The 21,308-nt window shown below is 45.6% G+C and overlaps 1 protein-coding gene across 2 annotated transcripts in view; it reads right to left on the bottom strand.

Moving 5' to 3' along the window:
- Positions 1-6,810: 6,810 nt before the first annotated feature.
- NBR1 (NBR1 autophagy cargo receptor) overlaps positions 6,811-21,308 on the bottom strand; it is a 34,578-nt gene continuing 20,080 nt past the window's right edge. The window contains exons 17-23 of one of the 2 annotated variants that reach the window (XM_090044081.1): positions 20,385-20,543; positions 20,146-20,268; positions 16,971-17,328; positions 16,561-16,655; positions 14,808-14,886; positions 13,873-13,978; positions 6,811-9,292 (exon numbers count right to left, since the gene is read on the bottom strand). In XM_090044081.1, the coding sequence (XP_089900207.1) occupies positions 9,116-9,292; positions 13,873-13,978; positions 14,808-14,886; positions 16,561-16,655; positions 16,971-17,328; positions 20,146-20,268; positions 20,385-20,543 (1,097 nt within the window). In that variant the 3' untranslated portion in view covers positions 6,811-9,115. The remainder of the gene's footprint in view (positions 9,293-13,872; positions 13,979-14,807; positions 14,887-16,560; positions 16,656-16,970; positions 17,329-20,145; positions 20,269-20,384; positions 20,544-21,308) is intronic. The other variant, XM_090044082.1, reaches the window with a different exon arrangement.

Genomic DNA, 21,308 nt, shown 5'->3' with positions numbered 1-21,308 from the left:
GTCTCCCAGCTTTTTGATGAGGACAGGGTGAGAGACAGTGTCGAAAGCCTTCCGGAAGTCCAGAAAGACTACATCCACAGCAACCCCTGCGTCTAATGATTTGGTGACCTGATCGTAAAAGGCCACCAGGTTGGTCTGACAAGATCTGCCACTGATGAACCCATGTTGGTTGCCCCTGAGCATGCATTCCCCCGCTAGGCCCTCCTGGATGTGTGCCAGGATAATTTTTTCAAAGAGCTTACCCGGGATTGAGGTAAGACTAACTGGCCTGTAATTTCCCGGGTCCTCTTTTTTTCCCTTTTTGAAGATAGGGACCACATTGGCCCTCTTCCAGTCCTCCGGCACCTCACCAGAGCACCACGAGTGCTCATAGAGCCGCGCCAGGGGTCCCGCAATGACCTCGGCCAGTTCCTGTAGAACCCTAGGGTGAAGATCGTCCGGACCAGCGGACTTGAACACGTCCAGCCTCTCCAGAAGTACCCTAACTAACTCCTCGCTAACCCTGGCCCAGGCGTGTCTCTCCCGGGGCCCGAGGGGGGCCCAGCAGGGAGGTGGCTGAACTGGTCCCTACTTAGGAAGACAGAGGCAAAGAAATCGTTAAATATGTTAGCTTTGTCATCTGGCATGACGACTAAGTTGCCCATCGTGTCCTGCAGGGGCCCCACATTACCCGGGACCCTCTTTTTACCCCCTATGTATTTGAAGAAGGACTTCTTATTGTCCTTAATCTGGGAAGCTAGTCCTATCTCCATCTCTGCCTTGGCCTTCCTGACTGCCCCCCTACATCCTCGGGCGACTGTAACATAGTCCTTCTTGGTGATGACCCCATCCCTCCATTGGGTGTATGCCTCCCTTTTAGCAAGGAGACATTCCCGGATGCTCCTAGTGAGCCATGGGGGTTTATGTGCCCTCCTGCTCCCTTTGACCCTTGTTGGGATTACCTCCCTTTGGGCATGGAGGATCGTCCCCTTAAGGAGCAACCACTCACCTTGGACATCTGGCTCCCTTCCCCTCTGGGTCCTCAGCGCTTCCCCAACGATCCTCCTTAGCTTGTTGAAGTCAGCCCTCCTAAAGTCTAGGGCTGTTGCCTTGCTGCAGCCCTTTGCCACCTTACGCTGGATGGTGAATTCCAGCAAGCGATGATCACTGTCTCCCAGGTGGCCCATCACCCGCAGCCCCCTCACCAGGTCGTCACCTGTGGCCAGCACCAGGTCCAACAAGGCGTCTCCCCTGGTGGGGCTGTGCACCTCCTGGGTTAGATGGAGGTCCTGCACTCTGGCTAAGAACCGACGTGAGCGGTCAGACTTGGCTGACTGCTCTTCCCAGCAGATGTCTGGGAAGTTCAGGTCCCCCATGATGACCACATCCTTAGCCCTCACTGCCTCTGTGAGCTGACCTAAGAATTCCTGGTCGAGCTCTTCTCCCTGGTTGGGAGGTCTATAGTAGACTCCCACCGTTAAGTCTCTATCCCCTGGACTGCCTTTTACTCTAACCCAGAGCACCTCAGAGTGCCCCCCCTCTACCCCCTTGCTAATTGACGAGGAAGTATATTCCTCCTTGATGTAGAGTGCTACTCCTCCACCTTTCCTTCCTATCCTGTCCCTCTTGTATAGCCTATAGCCCTTGACACTCACCGCCCAGTCATGCGATGAGTCCCACCACGTTTCTGTGATCCCCACTATGTCAGGGCTGGTGACAGCTAGGAGGAGGGCGAGTTCCTCCTGCTTCTTCCCCATACTTCAAGCATTCGTGTAGAGGCATTTGAGGCCTCCAACGGTTGTGCCCACTGACCCCCTAGTCTCAGCAATGCCCCGTCCCCCATCACTTACCTGTTTCTCCCTTTTGACCATTGGTCTGGGCTCGCTGGCTGTTGCTGGGCCTGGTAGTTCATCGTCTCTCCTCCGCCCTCATCTTCCCCCTCCCCCGACGAGCCTAGTTTAAAGCCCGCCGAAGGAGGTTCACCAACCTGGAAGAGAACACACGCTTACCTTTAGGGGAAAGGTGGAGCCCATCCCATCCCAGCATGTCTCTCATCACGATGTGCCGGTCATGGCTGAGGAAGCCAAAGCCCGCCTTGAAGCACCATTCCTGTAGCCTCCAGTTGGTCTCCGCTATGCACATCTCATGGCGTCTGCCTCGACCGCTCACCGGCAGGATGGAAGAGAAGACCGCCTGCGCGCCCATCTCCCTCAGCACGCCTCCCAGAGCATGGTAGTCCTCCATCAGGCGATCAGGGGCTCTCCTGGCCGCATCGTTAGTACCCACATGGACAAGGACCATGGGGTAATAATCGGTGGGCTGGATGATGGACTGGAGCATCCCCTTCACATCCTGAATCTTCGCTCCAGGCAGGCAGTAGACCTCACGTGCTGAGGGATCCTGGCGACAGATGGGGCCCTCCATACCTCTCAGGATGGAGTCACCAATCACGATGACGCGACGCTTCCTCCTCTTAGGCCTCTTGACTGCCGCCGCCTGCACAGGACATTGTGTGCGCAGAGTCTCCTCCCTGGTATCTTCCACTGCTCCCTCCTCCTCCAGGGCTGCCAGGGCCTCGTACCTGTTCTCCAGATGGACAGGAGGAACTGGTGCCGCAACATGGTTAATAGCCCTGGCACGGGAGACCGTCTGCCACTCAGCAGTGGAGGGCTCATCCCGGGCTGCCCTCTCCTCGGTCGTACCACCCTGCAGAGAAAGAAAATACCTATCAATTTCCTCCTCTGCCTCGCGGATTCCCCTCAGCCTGCTAACCTCCTCCAGGAGCCCCCGCACCCGTTCCTCCAGGGTCCTAAGGCGGATACCTACAGGACAGGTGCAGGAGTCCCCAGTCCCTGCCCCCCCAGACCTTGCCAGGCAGTTCCCGCAGGCCAGGGGGTTGGAGGACAGCAGCCCCCCCGAGGGCTCCGTCTGGGTGGAGGCCTCAGACAAGCCCCGGGAAGGCTACGCCCCCCGGGCAGGGGCCCTGGCAGAACTCCGTGTCCACACCATCGCAGGAGTTACTGCCCTTACTAGCAGAGCAGGGGTCAGCCTCTGGGCCCCGCCTGCTCACCCGCCAGCACGAACGCCGCCGCAAACGCCAGCGCGCTCTTACAGACTGTCAGACTAACCTGGTGGCCTTTTACAATCAGATCACCAGATCATTAGATGCAGGGGTAGCAGTGGATATAGTCTTCCTGGACTTCCGGAAGGCTTTTGACACTGTCTCTCACCCCGTTCTCATTAAGAAACTGGGGGGCTGTGGTGTAGACACCCACACAGTCAAATGGGTCGCCAACTGGCTGGAGGGCCGCACCCAGAAGGTGGTAGTGGATGGGTCCTTCTCAACCTGGAAGGACGTGGGCAGTGGGGTCCTGCAGGGCTTGGTCCTTGGGCCTGCACTGTTCAACATCTTCATCAGTGGCTTGGACAAGGGGGTAAAAAGCACCCTGTTCAAATTTGCTGAACACACTAAGATGTGGGGGGACGTGGGCATGCTAGAAGAAAGCAACAGACTACAATCAGACCCAGACAGGTTACAAGGGTGGGCGGATGAGAATAGGATGGGATTCAACACAGACAAGTGTAAGGTGATGCACCTGGGGAGGAACAATCGACACCATACCTACAGGTTGGGGAACTCCCCTCTTGTCAGCATGGAGGTGGAAGAGGATCTTGGGGTCATAATTGACTCCAAGATGAACATGGGCTGGCAGTGTGGGGAGGCAGTCAGGAAGGCCAACAGTACCTTGGTCATGCATCCACAGTTGCATCTCGAGCAGGTCCAAGGAGGTGATCCTCCCCCTCTATGTGGCACTGGTCAGGCCACAGCTGGAGTACTGCATCCAGTTCTGGGTGCCGCACTTCAGGAGGGATGTCAACAGCATAGAGAGGGTCCAGAGGAGGCCACTCGCATGATCAGGGGTCAGCAGGGCAGGCCCTACGAGGAGAGGCAACGGGTCCTGAACCTGTTCAGCCTCCACAAGAGAAGGCTGATGGGGGATCTTGTGGCCTGTTATAAACTAGTCAGGGGGGATCAGCAGGCATTGGGGGAGTCCCTGTTCCCCCGAGCACCGCCAGGAGTGACCAGGAATAACGGTCACAAGCTGGCAGGGGGTAGGTTTAGGCTAGATATCAGGAGGCGCTACTTCACGGTCAGGGCGGCTAGGATCTGGAACCAACTTCCAAGAGAAGTGGTGCAGGCTCCTGCCCTGGGGGTGTTTAAGAGGAGGTTAGATGCACATCTTGCTGGGGTCGTTTGACCCCAATACTCTTTCCTGCCATGGCAGGGGGTCAGACTAGATGATCTGCTCAGGTCCCTTCTGACCCTAGAAACTATGAAACTGGACTGTCTTCTATAATGGCCACCCTACTTGAAAAGAAAAACAGAGAACATAAAAGGCATCGGGTTTCATATTAACGGAGGACAGAGTAGCAGAAAACTGGACTGTCTTCTATGGTGGCCACCTTAGTTGCGAGGGAAGAAACGGACTTGACCAAGACAAAGCTAGAAGCATATTGTGGTCAATGGCTCTCTGCCTTTTGGATCTCAGGTCATGTCGCAAAATGCCAGCTATTAGCTTTCTTTAGGTTCTTTGACTACAGAAAAATACAAGAACAAGTCTTCTGTAGCAAAGGGTTTAGAAGAACCACAACAGAGAAGAGTTTTGACACTGGATTTCTTTTTTTCAATCTCTATCATTTGACTACTGAGCTAACATTGCACGGTGGGCACCCTTCTAAGGACCTCACGGCACCCCCGGTCAGTGTGCCACGCATCCTGGTTGAGACTCACAGGTGTAGGGAAAGGAAGAGGTGTCTAAAGGATCCATGACAGTGGCATCCACAGGTATAATTCTACTGTGCCCATATTCTTATTCTCTAACCTTTTTGGCCAATGTGCCACAAGGGAAGCTCTGCACTCTGCCCCCCGCCCCCCTTCCCTTACCCAATCTGTTGCCCTGCTCTGAGCTACTGTGCTCCCTCCCCTATCTGCCTCATGGCACACATGCCAGAGACTGACCACCCATGTTCTAGCTCATGTGTTTTACATTGGCTACATCAGAGCTTTTAATTGTCTACTGTTGCACTGCCCCTAGGTACAACACCCTAACTAACCACTTCTGTAGACTACTCAGAGGGCTACAGAATGCATCTTTTTTTTACTGCTGTGCTAGCTGTAAACTTATGTAAAAAGAGTTGCTCAGCAGCAGGAAGCTTTCATAGCACTTTCTTACTTGACCGGCATAGGTCATAACTGTAAGTCAAACAGAAGATACCATATTTACTTAAATTGAAAACAACACCCCCCCCCGATAATTAGATGCTGTATATGAAAAAAAAAAATCTATAAATGTTGGCCACCTCTGATTCATCCCCCACCACTGCTGAAGAGGGGCAGCCTGCCCCCCACTGCTACACAGGCCACCATAAGGTACAGAAATGGGTGGTATGGGTGTAGCATTTAGTTAAACCTTTAAATAATTTAGTTGAATCTAACACAAATTTAATTATTTGATTTCTGTCTTCTAGAAAGTAGCTGCTTGACTCTATTCTGTAATGCTTCCAGCTTGACACAAGTGAATAAACTTGGTATGCCCTGGGCATGAGAGGAATGGGCAAGGGGTGAGTGAAAAATGAATGGGAGTTTCTGCATGAGAAAAAGGAGAGATCAACTGTTTATATATGCAACTTGCCCCCAGCTTGGGCCTGCCCTCTCCTATAGTCCTTAGGCACTTTGTCCTTCTCTCCTTTTACCCTTGTAACCTGCTGGCAGGATCCATTGCTAGTCTGGCCTGGGGCACTGAGTGTTGCTGTTACTATGGGGTGGCTGGGGCCCTGTTCCCCAGGCTGAAGCATGGTTGAAGCCTGGTGGCACAGAGCAAGGGTAATGCTGGGGGGAGGGGAGAAAAGGGCCAAGCAGGAGAGCAGAGGCTGCTTACAAGGGGTGAGATGGAAGGGAAAGAGGCAGCAGGGGCAGATGGCAGGGTGGGGTAGTTAGTAGCTGCAGTTATGTCCCTAACCCCAGATAGGGCTGGTGCCTGAGCCATAGCAGACACCTGCCCCACACCCTTTCCTCCCCATGCAATTTTAAGAGTAACGGCTCCCCCCACCAACCGTTAAAAATGGGGGGGGGGGGCAGGAAGATTCTGGTCTTAGAATCAAGTAAATACAGTATATTAGAGAAGGAAAAGTAAGATTCCTGATTTACAGTTCTGCTAGATATTAAAAACCCCCCCACCCCAAACCAACCCAAAACTACTACAGAATCTGGAGTTGTGGATATGGTCAGTGGCAGCAGGAGGTCAAGTAAGGGCTGATAGAGCCCCAGTTGCTCTCTGCATGCTTTGTATATTGCTACTGCTGTGGCCCTACCTCCTCAAGTGCTGGCCTTGCCACCTGCCCAATGCCAGAGCTGCCTGCATCAGAGCTGGGGCTGTTGTCACTATATGCCTCAAGCTGAAACCACCCCATGCCCCAAGCTGGATCCAGCTCAGAGAGCCCCACAGTCCAGATCTGGCCCTAGGGCACAAAGTGAGTGTGACAGTCTGAGCTAGCTAAGTGACTTCTCTGCCCCAGGACAAGAATAATGTCCAATTTTATACACAAATAGAATAAGGTTATGCAAGTTAACCAAGGGACTGTTACAAGACTAGAGGGACTGATATATACTTTTTGTTAACCTGGTGCCTTTTTGTTAAAAGGGTATGCTAAATTAAATGAAAATTAAGACCCTCTAATGCCGAAATACCAATACTGTACTTAAGGCAGGAAGGATCGTACCGCCCCCCCCCCCATGTTAACTAGCAAACAGGTTGGACAAGCAGACAGGAAGAAGGGAAAAAGAAAAAAACATTTTTATTATTATGATTGAGAGATTTTCCTCCTCTTCTTCCCATCACATTTGAAGACTTTAAAGTGCTTATTCTAAATAATATACAGAGACTTTATTTGCACTATAGAGTATTATAAATATATCATGCATTCATTAACAAAATATACAAAGCCAACAGAAACATACCTTGAATTCTAGCATTTTTTTAACCTAAAAAAATATATATATATAAAATAAATCACCAGGCTACAAGAGAAGAGCTTAGATTTGTAATGGTAAAAGTAACCCAAGCATTTGGCTATGGGTAAAAACTAAAGAGCCTTTGAAATACTGACATTTATAACTGCAATAAATCCATTTATTACAAATACTTTAGTGTTTTATTATGTGAAACAGCTCAAATGGAAAAATAAAAAGTAAGTGTAAAGGTACATAAAACAAGAAGAACTGCTTGCTGGGCAATCCTAGTCAAATAAGATGCCTCCCTGGCAAAATGGTTTGCCAGGTATTACAGGTCATCCTCCTTATTCTTCTGTCAGTGAAAGCAACAGTGGTTAGGGACAGGTTTTGCATAGGCTGGGACAAGTGCTGTATGTAAGTAATAGAGAAGTGTTAAGACAAACAAAATTTGTCAAGTAATGGAATTATCTAAATCTGGTCCAATGCAGAGAAAAGTATACTGGGAAGGAGTATTTTCTGTAAAATATTTAAAAAAAACCCCATTTAAACAGCATGTTGTCTTGCACTTCTATAAAAAAAATTAAAACAAAACTGTATGACACCATTAAAGTAATTGAAGAAAATATGCATCTTTTAAAGGACTACATTACAGATCTTTTCAGTTTATTTTACAGTTAATGATCATTTAATCAATCACAATACTGATACAGACTTAGCAAAACCCTGTCAAAATAGCAACACCTTACTTTGAACTTGCAGTGATCAGGATTTAATACATTTTAATTATTAGTGGTTTTAATTGTGCTGCAATTGGTGAATTTTTCTCCTCAACTAATGTAGCCAACACTACTGCCAGATCCAGGTTCCAAGGTATGATCTGCTGGCATGCCACTGCAGAGTAGTATATGTTAATGGTTTCTTGAGGATTACAGGAATCAAACCCTGACCTTGCTATGTGTTTAAAAGGGAATTTTCCAGCTGTATCAAATACTATCCAAACCAGAATGGCACCCACGAAAGAGTGGGCCAGATCTCCAGAAATATATTGATAGCCTGGTCCATGATGGGAGACTGAACAGTTGATGCTCCTGGAGTTTACTGCCTTTTTGTACATAAACTTAACCAAAATCCCACCTCTGATGCTCCCTCCCTCATTCCCAATTATTACTTGAGTTCACCTTCCCCCACCCCAGTACAGGCTTTTACACATTCAAGTTTTCTCTATAATATCAAACAATCAAAAGGTCTGCACTGCAATAATTTAGAGAAAACAACAGTCAAACCTTCACTCTGCAGAGAGTCCCAAGGATTCTTAAAACATATGTATAAGCCTTATATTCCATTTTTAGTAATATTTTATATGGGCTGTATTTTGCTGAAGATAAATCTTGTACAATCATTACTAGCAATATGCAAGAGCTGCTGGTGAATTAGTGTCATAGTTCATTCCAATGCACTATTTTAATGCATTAAGTTTAAATTAACATTAGGTTTCAGCATTTGAAAAAAAAAAATTGACATGGTTTGTCTTGTGTGAACATTTTTTAAAGAAGTGTTTAGTATGCTTTTTATGTATGTATATAGTCTATCGTTACAGTACCATCATGCATTAGAAAAAAAATCAATTACTTAAACTGTCACTACAAGTGACATTCTGCTAGCTGTGGACAACTCTTACAGATAAGGCGAGATTTTACAGCAATGTCTGGCTTCTTTCCCTATGCTTGTTCACATTATGGTCAACAACATAAAGCTTCCACCTGTTTAAAAGTATCTTGCACACAATAAAAAAGGGGACGTTCTCATTTGTCCTGAAATTTAAAATCATTCTACTTGACTCCCAGGTACAAAGGGATTTAGTATCAAATCAGACTTTAAAACTTTTCTCCTACCTATCTGGTGTCTAAAGTAAAGTTAAAATTCTGGTCTGGTTCATAGAACTGCTGTGACAAGTGCTGCATTTAAGATTTCAGTGAAGGAATCAACAAGCATATGACAAATTAAAACTTAAATGCTTCTACCCAAACAGCCCCAAAACAGAAGGAAACTGAGGAATAGCCTGCTGCTGCTGTGGTGTTTAATAAGAGTCTGCTCAAGAATGGGTGCTTCTGCCACCAGGAAGATTCAGTATCTGCTGCCATACCAGTCACTGTTATTGATCTGCAGCAATTCCGTTACTACTTGCACCATATTATAGTTGTGTTTCTTCAGCAGTCTCAGATTTAGCTGCCTGTCACAGAATCCCATCTCACACAGATTGGCTAAGAGAGTGGCAGTCTGCTCTTCTATTGCTGTAGGCTGCTTAAAAAGGAGAGAGAGAAGAGGAGAGAGAAAGAACATTTTTTCAATTCAAAATACTTCAACTGATTTTAAAATTTCCTGGCTCAGGACAACTCAGAACACTGACAGTGCCCTCCTAATTTATCTGTAACAGATTATGGTGTTCTTGATGTCTTTAGATTACAGTAGGTGTATGACAGCATTGTCTCTGCAGTGTAATGAATAGGTTAGACCAGTGATTCTCAACCAGGGTGAGGTGTTAGGAGATAAATAGATAAACTAAGCAGGTAAGTGCAGGCTCAGGCTTGCTGCTGCCTAGAGATTCCCCCATCCTAAATGCCAGGCCCCTCTGCAAGGAAGTAAGTACAGTAACCTATAAATTAGGTATTTGAAATTGGATGCCAATAAATTCACAAGAGATAAGGAAGAAAGACTACCTAAGGTCCAAAAAGGTTGAGAACCACTGGGCTACACAAACACTTGTATGTGACAGTTTGGGTAGGGATATTCCTGGCTTGAGTAGGAGGTTGGATTAGGTGACCTTATGAGGTCCCTTTCAGCCCTACTTTTCTATTATTCTAGCTAAAAGGGTTTTGTTGGCATAGCTTAGTGTTTTTCAACCAGGGTACTACAAAACCCTTTCAAGTGTGTCACATGCTTCCTAGAGAGCCGAATCAGGAAATGGGTATGGCAAGAGTGCCCACTCTTACTGCAGTCCTTCCCAGTCTGACCCCATACACTGTCTCCTGGAAAGAGGTACATGGGACAGATGACAGGCACTCTTACTATAACTATTTCCTGATCTAGTTCTGCAGGAGACACGTGGTACATTTCCACATGGCTGCAGTGGTAGAAACAGCACCCAAATTAAGAACCACAAAATTTAGGTAGCTTGGGGGACAGGGAGGTATCCTGTCCCTTATTCTGTCCTTTTAATATTTTTTTAAAACAGAGTTCTCTACGGGAGAAACCCATTATATGAAGAGTTTGGTTATTGGTGTGTGCAATCACTTTACCACAAAATGCTTTTGATTAGAGTGCTTGAGGACAATAAAATATCTACATGACACTGGCTAGGACAGGCAAAGCAGCTTTGAAGTTTCAGTGTAAAATCTATAGCTATATAATTTACAAACATGATCCTATGTTTTACAAATTCTTTTTAGTAATAACACAGAGCCTCAGAGCCCTACTGTAAAACAGTATAAAAAAATGCTGCCTCTGGTTTCAAAGGTGCTGTGATGTATGCCTTTGGACTTGGGTTGGTAACTGAATGACACTCTATGGGACCTGACTCAGCATTACAGTGATTCTCAATTGCAGCATTGTCAAATTCAAAAAAAGTTACAGGAGGTGACCTGACTAGAAAGAACCACTGGCACAACTGAATTAATACAGACAGATCAGCAGACCTCCTTAGCAGAGATTCAGCTTCTAGTAGTAAAAGCTTTTGGGAGTATAAGTGGCATCTATAGCTATAGTGCTCAACCTCAGGCCAACAGCACTCTGTAAGCCACAACAATTAAATACTGCCACTGCTTCTCCATTGCAAAATTGCCCAACCTGTGCAGAGCCCTGCAGATCTGATGACACAGACCTGCACATGGGGTTGGGAGAGCTCATAAGGCTGGCCCAACATCCTGCCAAAGGGCCTAGAAGGTTGAGGACCACTGGTCTACCCAGTAATGGAATACATGCCAACATAACTTTATCAAATAAGGGTATGATATTCTTTCCCCACCCCCACTCCACCCTCATTGTTATGCTGACAAGGCTGGAAAATGTGATTGCATTTTAAAATGCATCTCCAAGGATCACAATGTCTCCAAGGAGAAGCCTGTGTGCTACCAATGACCCTAAGCAATGCCACCTGGAGTTCTGAACTCCTGGTAAGATCACCCATGGCAGCAAGGTCAAAAGCAAGGTTTCCAGACTAACAGTGACCCAAAAATAAAAACAATTTAAAAGGGTCTTCAATGGCAGAACAGTCAGATGAAGCAAGAATACTTCACAGTGGCTGCAAAGGTGGAAGAAGGCTGCAGTGGAACAGAAACCTCCAGTTGTCTAGATTTTCCTTGCTATCAAATTAAGGTTTCTTATTCTATAAGGAAAGTATCATATGGTTGCTGATGTGCAACAAACAGCATCCCCATCTTAAAATGAAACTGTGCAGGAATCTTCTTTCAATACCAGGTCCTATGGTGATGGATAAGCAGCAATGGGGGCAGGTGCTAGTGATTACTTAAAACCCCTAGTCAGACATACACAGATGATGACTGTATGATGGCTGTTTTTGTACTTAGAACCAAGATACATGTACGTGTACAATTTGGCAGCTGTGATCATGACTGAACAGGACTATTTAGGATCCACTCTGCTCACACTGTACTGGCAGAGGGCTAGAAAAGGTGCCCTAGAGCAGTCTGTCAGTCATTTCACCTGACTGGAAAAATGCATCCAGTAGGATCACTACCTGCAGTCCAAATCAAATAATGACGTTTGCAACCTAGAACATCCACACCCCAATAGACAACCCTAACAGTGATCAACTGGAGCAAGGAACAGCACTTGTGGCCAGAGACTTGCATGATTTGATACTGACATTGCTATACTTAGTGAGACCATGATGTGCAGACCATGATGCGCAGGAGTGGGACAGCTGACAGAACGTGGCAATGGGTACACCATTTTTTTTTGTAAAGGAAAGGCTGAAAGACAGATACATCCATAGCAGTGGTTCTGCTTTCAAGACCAAGATTGTTACTCAGTGAGCAGCTCGGGGCTATTCATCTTCAACTGACCAGCAGACAATATGCAACAGTCACCATCACATACACCCCAACTTGTGATGAAGATGAAACAAAAGAAGAACACTATTCTAAACCTGAGCAAGATCTATCATCTGTTCCAAAAATGGATAATTTTTTCTTGGTGATTTCAATGCTAGTGTGGACAAAGACTCTGAGCTACAGAATGGAACACTTGGAGAGGAAGGCATGGGAAAGGTCAATTCAAATGGAATTTTTCTCCTGAGCAAGCATTTGGATCATGATCTCATCACAAATGCCTTAGTCCACCAAAACAAGTAAAAGACATCACAGATACTGGTTATACGTCATAGTGCGTGCCCAGAATTTCCATAACGTCCATATCACCAGAAATACAAGCAGCACAGAAGACAGACAGCTGGATGGATCATCGTTTTATATGTTCCATCATGTGCATTCATGCTACCCCAAAATGACAAATAAAAGCAGCAGCCAAGCAAGAATTTGAGTATGGAGTGCTTGAAAGACCCTGCTAAAAGTGAGAATCTACAGCAATACCTCAGTGACAAACTCTGGCCTTGCTGATGATCTTGACACCTTTGATCACTGGGAAGACAAGGTGTGCGAAGACTGTGATTTAATGAGGATAGGGAAAGTCAAGGTTTCTTTGACACAAACATGAGCATCTTCAAAGTATGGCAGAAAAACATCAACTCCAAGCAAAAGTAAGACATTTATCACATTAAAGTCTAGACCCAAAGGAAAAATTCAAGAGTGAAAGAACAAGTGATGGGAGGAGAAAACACAAGAAATCCAAGAAGTTTGCTGACAGCTATGACATGCAGAGTTTCTTCAGCACAACCAAAGCCATCTATGGGCCAAGCACACAGAGAGCTGTCCCTCTGAGGTCCAAGAATGGAACACAGTCTTTATAAGGCAGCTTTAAAAAGGCAACAGTCTTTAAGAGACAGCACCATCAATGAAGGTGGAAAGGGCACTTTCAAGAGATTCTAATGTTGAAGACAATATCAAAGCCATTCCACAATGCCTCATTAGATCCACCTTTCAGATCCACTAACTTCTGAAGAGACTTTGAAAGCCATTAAGAAGATTAAGAATAAAACATTGTGGTCCTGATGGAATACTAACTGAAACTGATAAGCAAGGTGGAAAAAAGCTCTCGCCCCAACTATATGTTATTAGGAAAAAATGGAAACATGAATAGATTCTAGAACTGTTACCATATTCAAGAAGAGCACAGATTGGTTTACAGCAATTACTGTGGTATGGCACTCCTGTCTATAGCTGGGAAGATCCTTGCCTGCCTTCTCCTTAATAGATTCATTTTCCAATCTGTTGAGATTCTATTCAAGTGCCAATGTAGTTTTATACCTCTCAAAGATGCAATGGATCTGATTTTTGTTGCTAGAAAGCTACAAAAAAAGTGCCATGAGCAACACTGAAATTTTTACATGGCCATCATTGACTTAAAACCTTTGATTCAATCAACAGAAAGGCCCCAATGAGATCTGGATGCCCACCAAAATTTGCTACTATTAATTCTTCACAACATGACAGAAACTGTTCTAAGCAACGGCTGGGAAACAGATCCCTTCACTATTTGAACTGGAGTCTAATCATCTGCTAAGATTACTTGGCTTTCCAAAAGATGTAAACAATGAAGTGGTGACTAAAGCTGCAGTTGAAAGGAGTTACCATTTAGTATTTTGCCGCTAAAAAAGTACGAGTTTTTGCACTGAAAATGAACCCTATGCAGAATTTTAACAAATTCACAGATTTCACAGTATTTTTAGTTTTGAGGCAGAGACTTGCCTGTTCTACAATGGGTGGTCCAGCAAACAGTGCTTTGTAGGCAGAAGCAGCAACAGACAAAGCCCCTTTAACAAGCCCTCCTGCAATGCTGTTTCCCTGGGGATGTCTGTGGAAAAAATGTATTTGGTGTCAGTCAAGCATGCATTTCACCCAATCAGTAGATATGAAACATTTTAGTAATAAAATGGAGAAAGATATGGCATTATGCGAATAAAATAAAGAGTTCTGAAGTTCAGCCTATTTCTATCAGGAATGTGTTTTTATGAAAATTCATTTAACTTTTCCAAAACTAACCTTCCCAAAATGTAACTACTATATGCAGAGCAGTAAGTGTACCCAGCCAGAGAGATTTGTAAGAGTTATATGTAGATATACAGCCTATCAAAACACCTTCAAAAGAACACCCAGACTGACCAATATTTCTGGTCTGTACTGGTTCTCTTTTACTCAAACTATTCTACCCAACAGAATGCCTGTATTGCATTTAGATTGTGCCACTCTTGCTCCTAAGCAGAGCATATTCATTCTCACCAGGTCTTATTTTAAATCTTTACGGTCTACTGGTCTTTACCAAACTCTTAGGAAACAAACTGGATTTTCAAGAGAATTCAGCTCCAATAGAAGCACATAAGCAAGAGAGCAAGATTCAGTTCTCAGCAACTCTGGACCCTTAAAATTTAAATATTTAAATATTAACTATTTTGAAAGCCTAGTCCTAAATAATTGATCAACAGTTGCCAAAACATGGAACAGAACTTTGATAATACATGTTGTTTCACCTCCGTCTCCACAGGCTACAAGGAGAGCTTAAATTTTTTTTTTTTTTTAAAAAAAGCAGTCCCCTTTTGTACTTGCTCAAATGAATGAAGCAGTTCTTGGCTCAAAAGGAAGTCAAGGCACACTTTTGAAACCATGATGGATCTCCATTTCATTACCTTGAGTATTCTGGGAACTTCGATTTATTATTTATGTTTTCTAAAGGCTCCGTTTCAAGAAAATCTTCAGTTCTGGGCTCTAGAAGAGAAATCAAAAACAAGTGAACAGGTGCATCTAATAGTCATGCTAGAGATGCAATAGGTGAAGGTGAATAGAAATGAGTAAACAACATTCCTAGAGTTCATGTGCAACTAGTATACATGTTCTTAAGCACCATGAAACAGCCTCTCCTGAAGTTTAATGTACAGAAAACAAAAGTCAAGATACCTGGTAAATGGTAATACAGCTATATAGATCATAATCAAAGGAGAATGAAAGAAATGAATGTCTCTTAGGAACAAAACAAGTCACATATTCAACCAGCCTTATTAGTCCTACTACATGGAATTAGGTACTCTAGGAGTCTATATTCTAATTCACCTTCACATGCCTATATCAGACCTGTGTATCCAAGTAACAGCAATTTTTGGCATTTATCCAGAGGCTGGATTCCACTAGCACCAATGTGGTGGTGGCTGGGAAAGAGAAGAGTAGCCTTTTCACCTTTTAAGCCAGACTATTGGCAAGAACAGCTGGGCACTACATGTTGTATTTAACATTCATCAATTAAAAAAAATAAATGGAGAAGCAGCCCTGGGAAAGTTTCTAACTCACTGGAAACAGAGGCCCAAGCTGGAACACAAGACCTTCTTCCTAGGGCAATGTCCACTTCACTAAGCCATCTCTTCCTTCCTGGGCCCACATACCTTCTCCTTGTGGCTGCCCAGTAGACCTGCTTCAGGAACAAGTGCCATCACTACCAGACTATACAAAAAATAGGATGGTATTCCCCCTTTGGTATCAGAACACTCACTAGTCAGTTTGAGGTTTTTTTGGTTTTTTTTAAAATGACTTTTCAGAATTTACCAGCATTCCACATATGGCTGGCTAATTCAGTTTCCTTTGGCACATACACAGTCAGTGGTGCAGACTACTGGACACGTTCAAGAAAGGAACTCATTCTGGGCAGGGGTTCAGACTTGATAATCTAATAGGTCCCTTCCAACTCCAACATCTATGAAACTATGAAATGCAGGGCAATCATAATTAGGAGGAATCCAAACTGCACCTGAAGTGCCAAAAATGCAGTTATGCAAGTGCCACACAAGTTCACAAAATTGTTAAAGCTTCTTATGACCTCCAAGGCCCTAAAAATAATTCTAGCCCTCACTACAGCTGACTTTGTGCAGTCTTACCTCAGTGCCTTACACCCTTCTGCTCTTTCTGCTTACACCCTTTAGCCAAGCTCAAGGCTTCATTTGCCACTTTCTCCTAAAGTCTTCTTCGCATCTTCCATTCTACTCTTTGCAAATAGATCTTGTTTTGAGGTGATGCACCAAACCATTATACTTGTGCTTAATTAAGTCCCTCCCCTCAGGCACACTTCTTTGCTCAACATTTGAGGCACATTTCTTTGCTAAACAAGAAGATAGCCATTAGCTTTATAAGATTTATATATAAATGATCTGTCTGCTTTTCAAAGTGCCATTCTGCTTGTGAGCTAGCATACTGCCTTTTCTTTCAAAATATTTAAATTTTTTGGAGCAGATTACTTTTAACAAGTACCATTAACTACATGGACTAATCTTTAGCATTTGGTACTTGGTTTAGCACTATAGTTTTTCCTTTTGACAGTGGTTTCCAAAATTTGCTGTGTGTAAGCAATGGAAGAAGCAATCTCATATGGAAGTTACTGCTTATACCAGTAAATACCTTCTCTTATTTGATCAACAGGAGTTGAAATGATTTCTTCAGCAGCTGACAAGCTTGGCTCTTGAATGCTGTGAATCTGAAGAGAGGACGGATCCCTGTGGAGGGGGCGGGGGTGGGGAAGGAAGAAAAACCCTATAAAAATAAAAACAAAAACCAAACAAAACCATCCCTTCCCTCTCCTCATCTGCACCTTCTGCTTGATAGTCATCACAGGCTTTCAAGGAGATACTCAACTGAGGATATCACTGGGGTATTGCTTTTAAAATTTTTATGGCACAGTTGCAAACCATGTCAGTTTGCACCCAAGGCTCAGTTCCACTGGCCAGGACCTTCCACAGAACGCTTAAAATCAAGTGAATACAATTTAACATAATTTGGTTCACATCACAAACAGATTTCTCCCTTCATACCTTTGCTGTTGAGGTACAGTGCCGACCACTTCTGGAGTCAATGGTACTGTGTCCAGGGTCTGTGAAGTTGTTAAAATATCATTGATATTTTGGACCTGTAGCTGGCCTTCACCTTCAGGAACCAGAACCTCCATATCAGTCTCTAATGCTTTTTCCATACTGGGCTGAGAGAGAGCAGAGCTGTACATAGACTCCCCTAGTGGACGACTGGTATCAAAGCACTCAGGAAGGATAATGATATAATCCTCTGAAGCAGAAGACCCCTGGCTTTGAACTTCATCTTTCACATCCTCTTCTTCATCCTCACAATCATCAGTTTCCTCACTGATATTTGACCCTTCAGATATGGCACATTTCTCTAATAGAGAAAAAAAAAATACGCACCTAAAATTTTGCCATTAACTCTGGATGACCTGCCTGCCAAAGTTAGCTTTCATCTACAAACTCAGAGAGAAACAAGTACAGGATATCATCCAATTTTACATGTGCACAAGAGAATAAACATGCCAGATTATCAACTGACAAGAAAAACTACCTTGTTTAAACTACTCCATGGCAGTGGTCCCCAACCAGTGGATTGGGGAGCCTCTTTTGATGGGGGAGTCTTTTTGACCTTTGAATCCGGGAGCCTCTTTTAGTTGATCCTGGGCTGGGGGCATGTGCGCATGCGCCCAGCCCCACCAGCCTAGCTCGAGAAGGCCAGATCGAGAATCCTATGGTGAGGGAGGGAGCAGGGCTAGAGCTGGGACCTTGATCTGCTCAAAACAGCCCTTTCTCTTCCCCTTGCCCCTTCCCCCAAAGACTTACCTGCTGGGGGGGGAAGGGGAGGGCAAATATTTTTTTCTCCCTCTGCCTCAATCTGCTCCCCCCCATCCCTCCTTACCTGCTAGGCACACGGGGGTGGGGGGTGGGGAGGGGGGGGAAGAGAATGGGACTGCAGTACATCTTGGGTTGCTTTTAAAATTCCAGAATTGATCTTCTACTTTAAAAGGTTGGAGACCACTACTCTTCGGCTTGGGAATGAATGCGCCACTTTGTCCTTGCTGCTTGCCTAGCATCCTCTATATAGATGTGGCTCCGTTTACAGCAGAGGCAGGCAAAATACAGCTCATGGGCCACATCCAGCCCACCAGACACTTTCATCCAATTCATGGTGTCTATCAACAAATTGTACTCTGCCTAGTCCTTCTACCTATAAGGGTGACAGCGAGATGCCCAGGTATATACCCCCACCCCCAACATACCTTATTGTGACTTGCTTCTATCCTTAAGGGAAGAGGGGCCCAACCAGCACACAGTTTCTGGGGGGGGCTGCTGTTGCCACCAGGGCCGTGCTCTGATTCCCCAGTGTCCCATTGGCTCCGGACAGCAGGCAGGGAAAGTGGCAGGGGCAGAGTTGGGGGGGGAAGCAGAGTTGCAGCTGGGTCGGAACATCGAGCTGGGGCTGGTGACAGCATGGAGCCTGTGTCTGGGGGGAGGTGGCAGCACAGAGCTCGGGTGGACAATGTGTAGTGGGTGTGAGGGAGGGTGGAAGGGGGGGGCATGGAGACCCCACCACGTTCCATCCATGGCAAGCAGCACAGGCAGGCAGACAGCAGCAGCACCAACAGAACCAGGCAGGGGTGCTCAGGGTACTTGTGCGTGGCTTTGGCCAGCACCGAACATCGCAGTGAGCAACACAGCCCACGCCAGGCAGTTTCTATCACAGACACTCCCCACTGCACACACGCAGCCCCTGCACACGTGTGTCACAGGAGGGAAGCCCCATATGCTGAAGCCAGCTGGGGTAGCGAAGGCAGCCAGCTCCAGCACCTGGGACTTCCCTCCCCTGCCGCATGGGTGTGGGTACTGAGAGTGCCCACTATAGAGACCATTTGGCAGGGGCTGCACAATGTGCAGCACTGGCCCTTCCAGGTACCAACACCAGCTACAAGTGCCCCGGCCTGCTTCTGTGCCATGGGGTGTACATAGGGGGTCCCCCCATGCCCCCCACCCAGCACTCATAACCTCACATATCCTGTGCCCCCGCACCCACCACCCAGCACTCAACCCTGCATACCCTGTCCCCTCACACACAGCCACCCCTCAACCCCCCAGATGCAATATACAAGAATAAGAATATATTTGAGTTATTATGCAATCACCTCTATATACAGCAGACAAACAAATCATGATACAAATATGTTTTGTAATAAAATTCAAATATGTTATAGTAGATGTTTGACTTTTTGTGTATGACTTTGTTTATTTCTGGTTTCCAGATGGCAACCCCCACCTCTCAAAAAGGAGCATTTCCAGGGGCAAGGAGAGGGACTTTCAGTGGCAAAGGTCAGGGGTTAGGGGTGGAACTTCTACGCCCAAGATGGTGACCAGGGAGTGGGGCAACTGTCAAGGGGCAGGACTATCTATGCAGCCCTCAAAAGCTCACCATACCTCATTAAGCAGCCCTCCATCTAAAATAAAATTGCCTGCCCCTGGTTTATAAGTGAACCTTGAGGGGCAGAGGTGACAAACTAATACTCCTAGGTACTATAAAGAGGAAAAACATCCCAAAAGTGACTGAGTTAGTGTAACTTCAAGGTAACAAAGATCAAATAGAGCCTGCAACTTACTCTTCAGGGTTTAAAAAAAAGCACCTTAGCCCAGAGGGAAAAAAAAGTGAGGAGATACAGAAATTAGATAGATGATATTATATATAGATGACCTCAAAACACAAACCAGGCGCACTCATTACAGCAAAGGACTCAATAACTAATCCCATTTTCAAATTTAAGATCAACCTGTATCTTGACACAATTCTCAGCTGCTCACACAAAGCCAAGATGTGTTGCCTTCTAGATGAGTGCATCAACATAAGCGCCAGCTCTACCAAGTGTAGACAACAACTTGAACAGGGAATTCAAGTGTTCACTAATACCACTCCTCACCTCTCATCTTGGTTTCATTATTAAAGACACAAATTGGTTTCAAATATTTGTTCAGAACAACAGTACAGATTTATTAATGACACACTGACTTTTTGATGATGCTGATCAACTTCCATACAATTCTATAAAAATTTTGGACCAGCATTCATCCCAAATCTCTTGCCATACCTACATTCATAGTCCTTCTCACAGAATTCATCATGGGCTTAGTTACTGAGATGGAAATCTGACCCCCAACCTTCACTCACCAAACTCATTTCCTTCTATTGTCTCTGTTTGCTGGGGTTTGGAAGTGGGACTACTTTTTTCCTTAACAGGTTCTTCATTTTTGACATTATAACTGAAGGCTTCTTGTAGCATTTGCAGAGAGTCTAATAAAAGAAACAGAACAATTAAAAGTTCACAGCAATCTTCAGTGTGAGGTATTTTGCTACCAATGCTCAGCCACACAACATTAAAGCCCCAGAAGCCAGAATAAAGTACTCACTCTGCAGAGATTTCTTCCTTTGTAGGGGCTGATGGTCAGGTGCAGCATCCAGCGTGAGAGAGCGAATAACAGTTTCACAGACAAACTGAGTCCCACTCATATCTTCCTCCCCCTCCTCCTGGTTCACTGGATGTTCAGCCTTCAGTTTCATGTGAGCATCTGCAGGACAGCAGATTTCAATGACAACTTTGCAAGCTACAAGTGATGGTATGTTAACAAGGCTACATGAGAACATTTACCTATACATTGAATGAAACACTCCCTGGACAGCTTGCACACATTTTTCTCAAAATAGATACTTTCCAGAATTCACTTCACTTAAATGTGAATGAACAGTTCTGGGAAAGAAACTGCTGTACATGAGCATAATCCAGTGCACAGATGTGGCAAGGAGGTTCCAAGTTCTGGATGAATTCCCTTAGCGAGTATAGGAGAGGTCATGAGTAGGGGAGCACTGACATTTTTTGGGCTGATACCAATGGCCAATTATTAACGAGTCATATCAGCCAATACCAATCCAATTGCCGATACGCAACCCAGCAGCTTGGAGAACAGCATCCAGCTGGTAAAGTCTGATGTGGGGGACAGAGCAGGGAGGGAAGGGGCATGGAAAGGACAGATTGAAGCCCCGGTGGTGAGGAAAGGAATGGGGCTGGGGCAGGCACTGCCCAGCTGAGGTATGGTGCAGGAGGGAGCACCGAACAGCTTGCGCAGGGGACAGGAGGTGAGTCCTACTGCTGCGCACACCCTCAGGGGAACCACGGGGGGTATGTGTTCCCTGGATGTATACAAAGGGCAAGGGCAGGCTGGAGCCAGGGGCTGCGCTTGGGGCAGGCAGCAGCAGTGCTGGGAAGGGTGGCTACAGGGTGGGGGGCTGTCACTTCAAAATTCACCATAGCCCCACCCTTGCAGCACTGCTGCTGC

The sequence above is a fragment of the Crocodylus siamensis genome, chromosome 4 (assembly GCF_052110815.1).
Source record: "Crocodylus siamensis isolate JL-2025a chromosome 4, ASM5211081v1, whole genome shotgun sequence".
Lineage (NCBI taxonomy): Eukaryota > Metazoa > Chordata > Crocodylia > Crocodylidae > Crocodylus > Crocodylus siamensis.
Note: the sequence above shows the minus strand (reverse complement) of the source record. Positions and strands in the feature narration are given on the sequence as shown.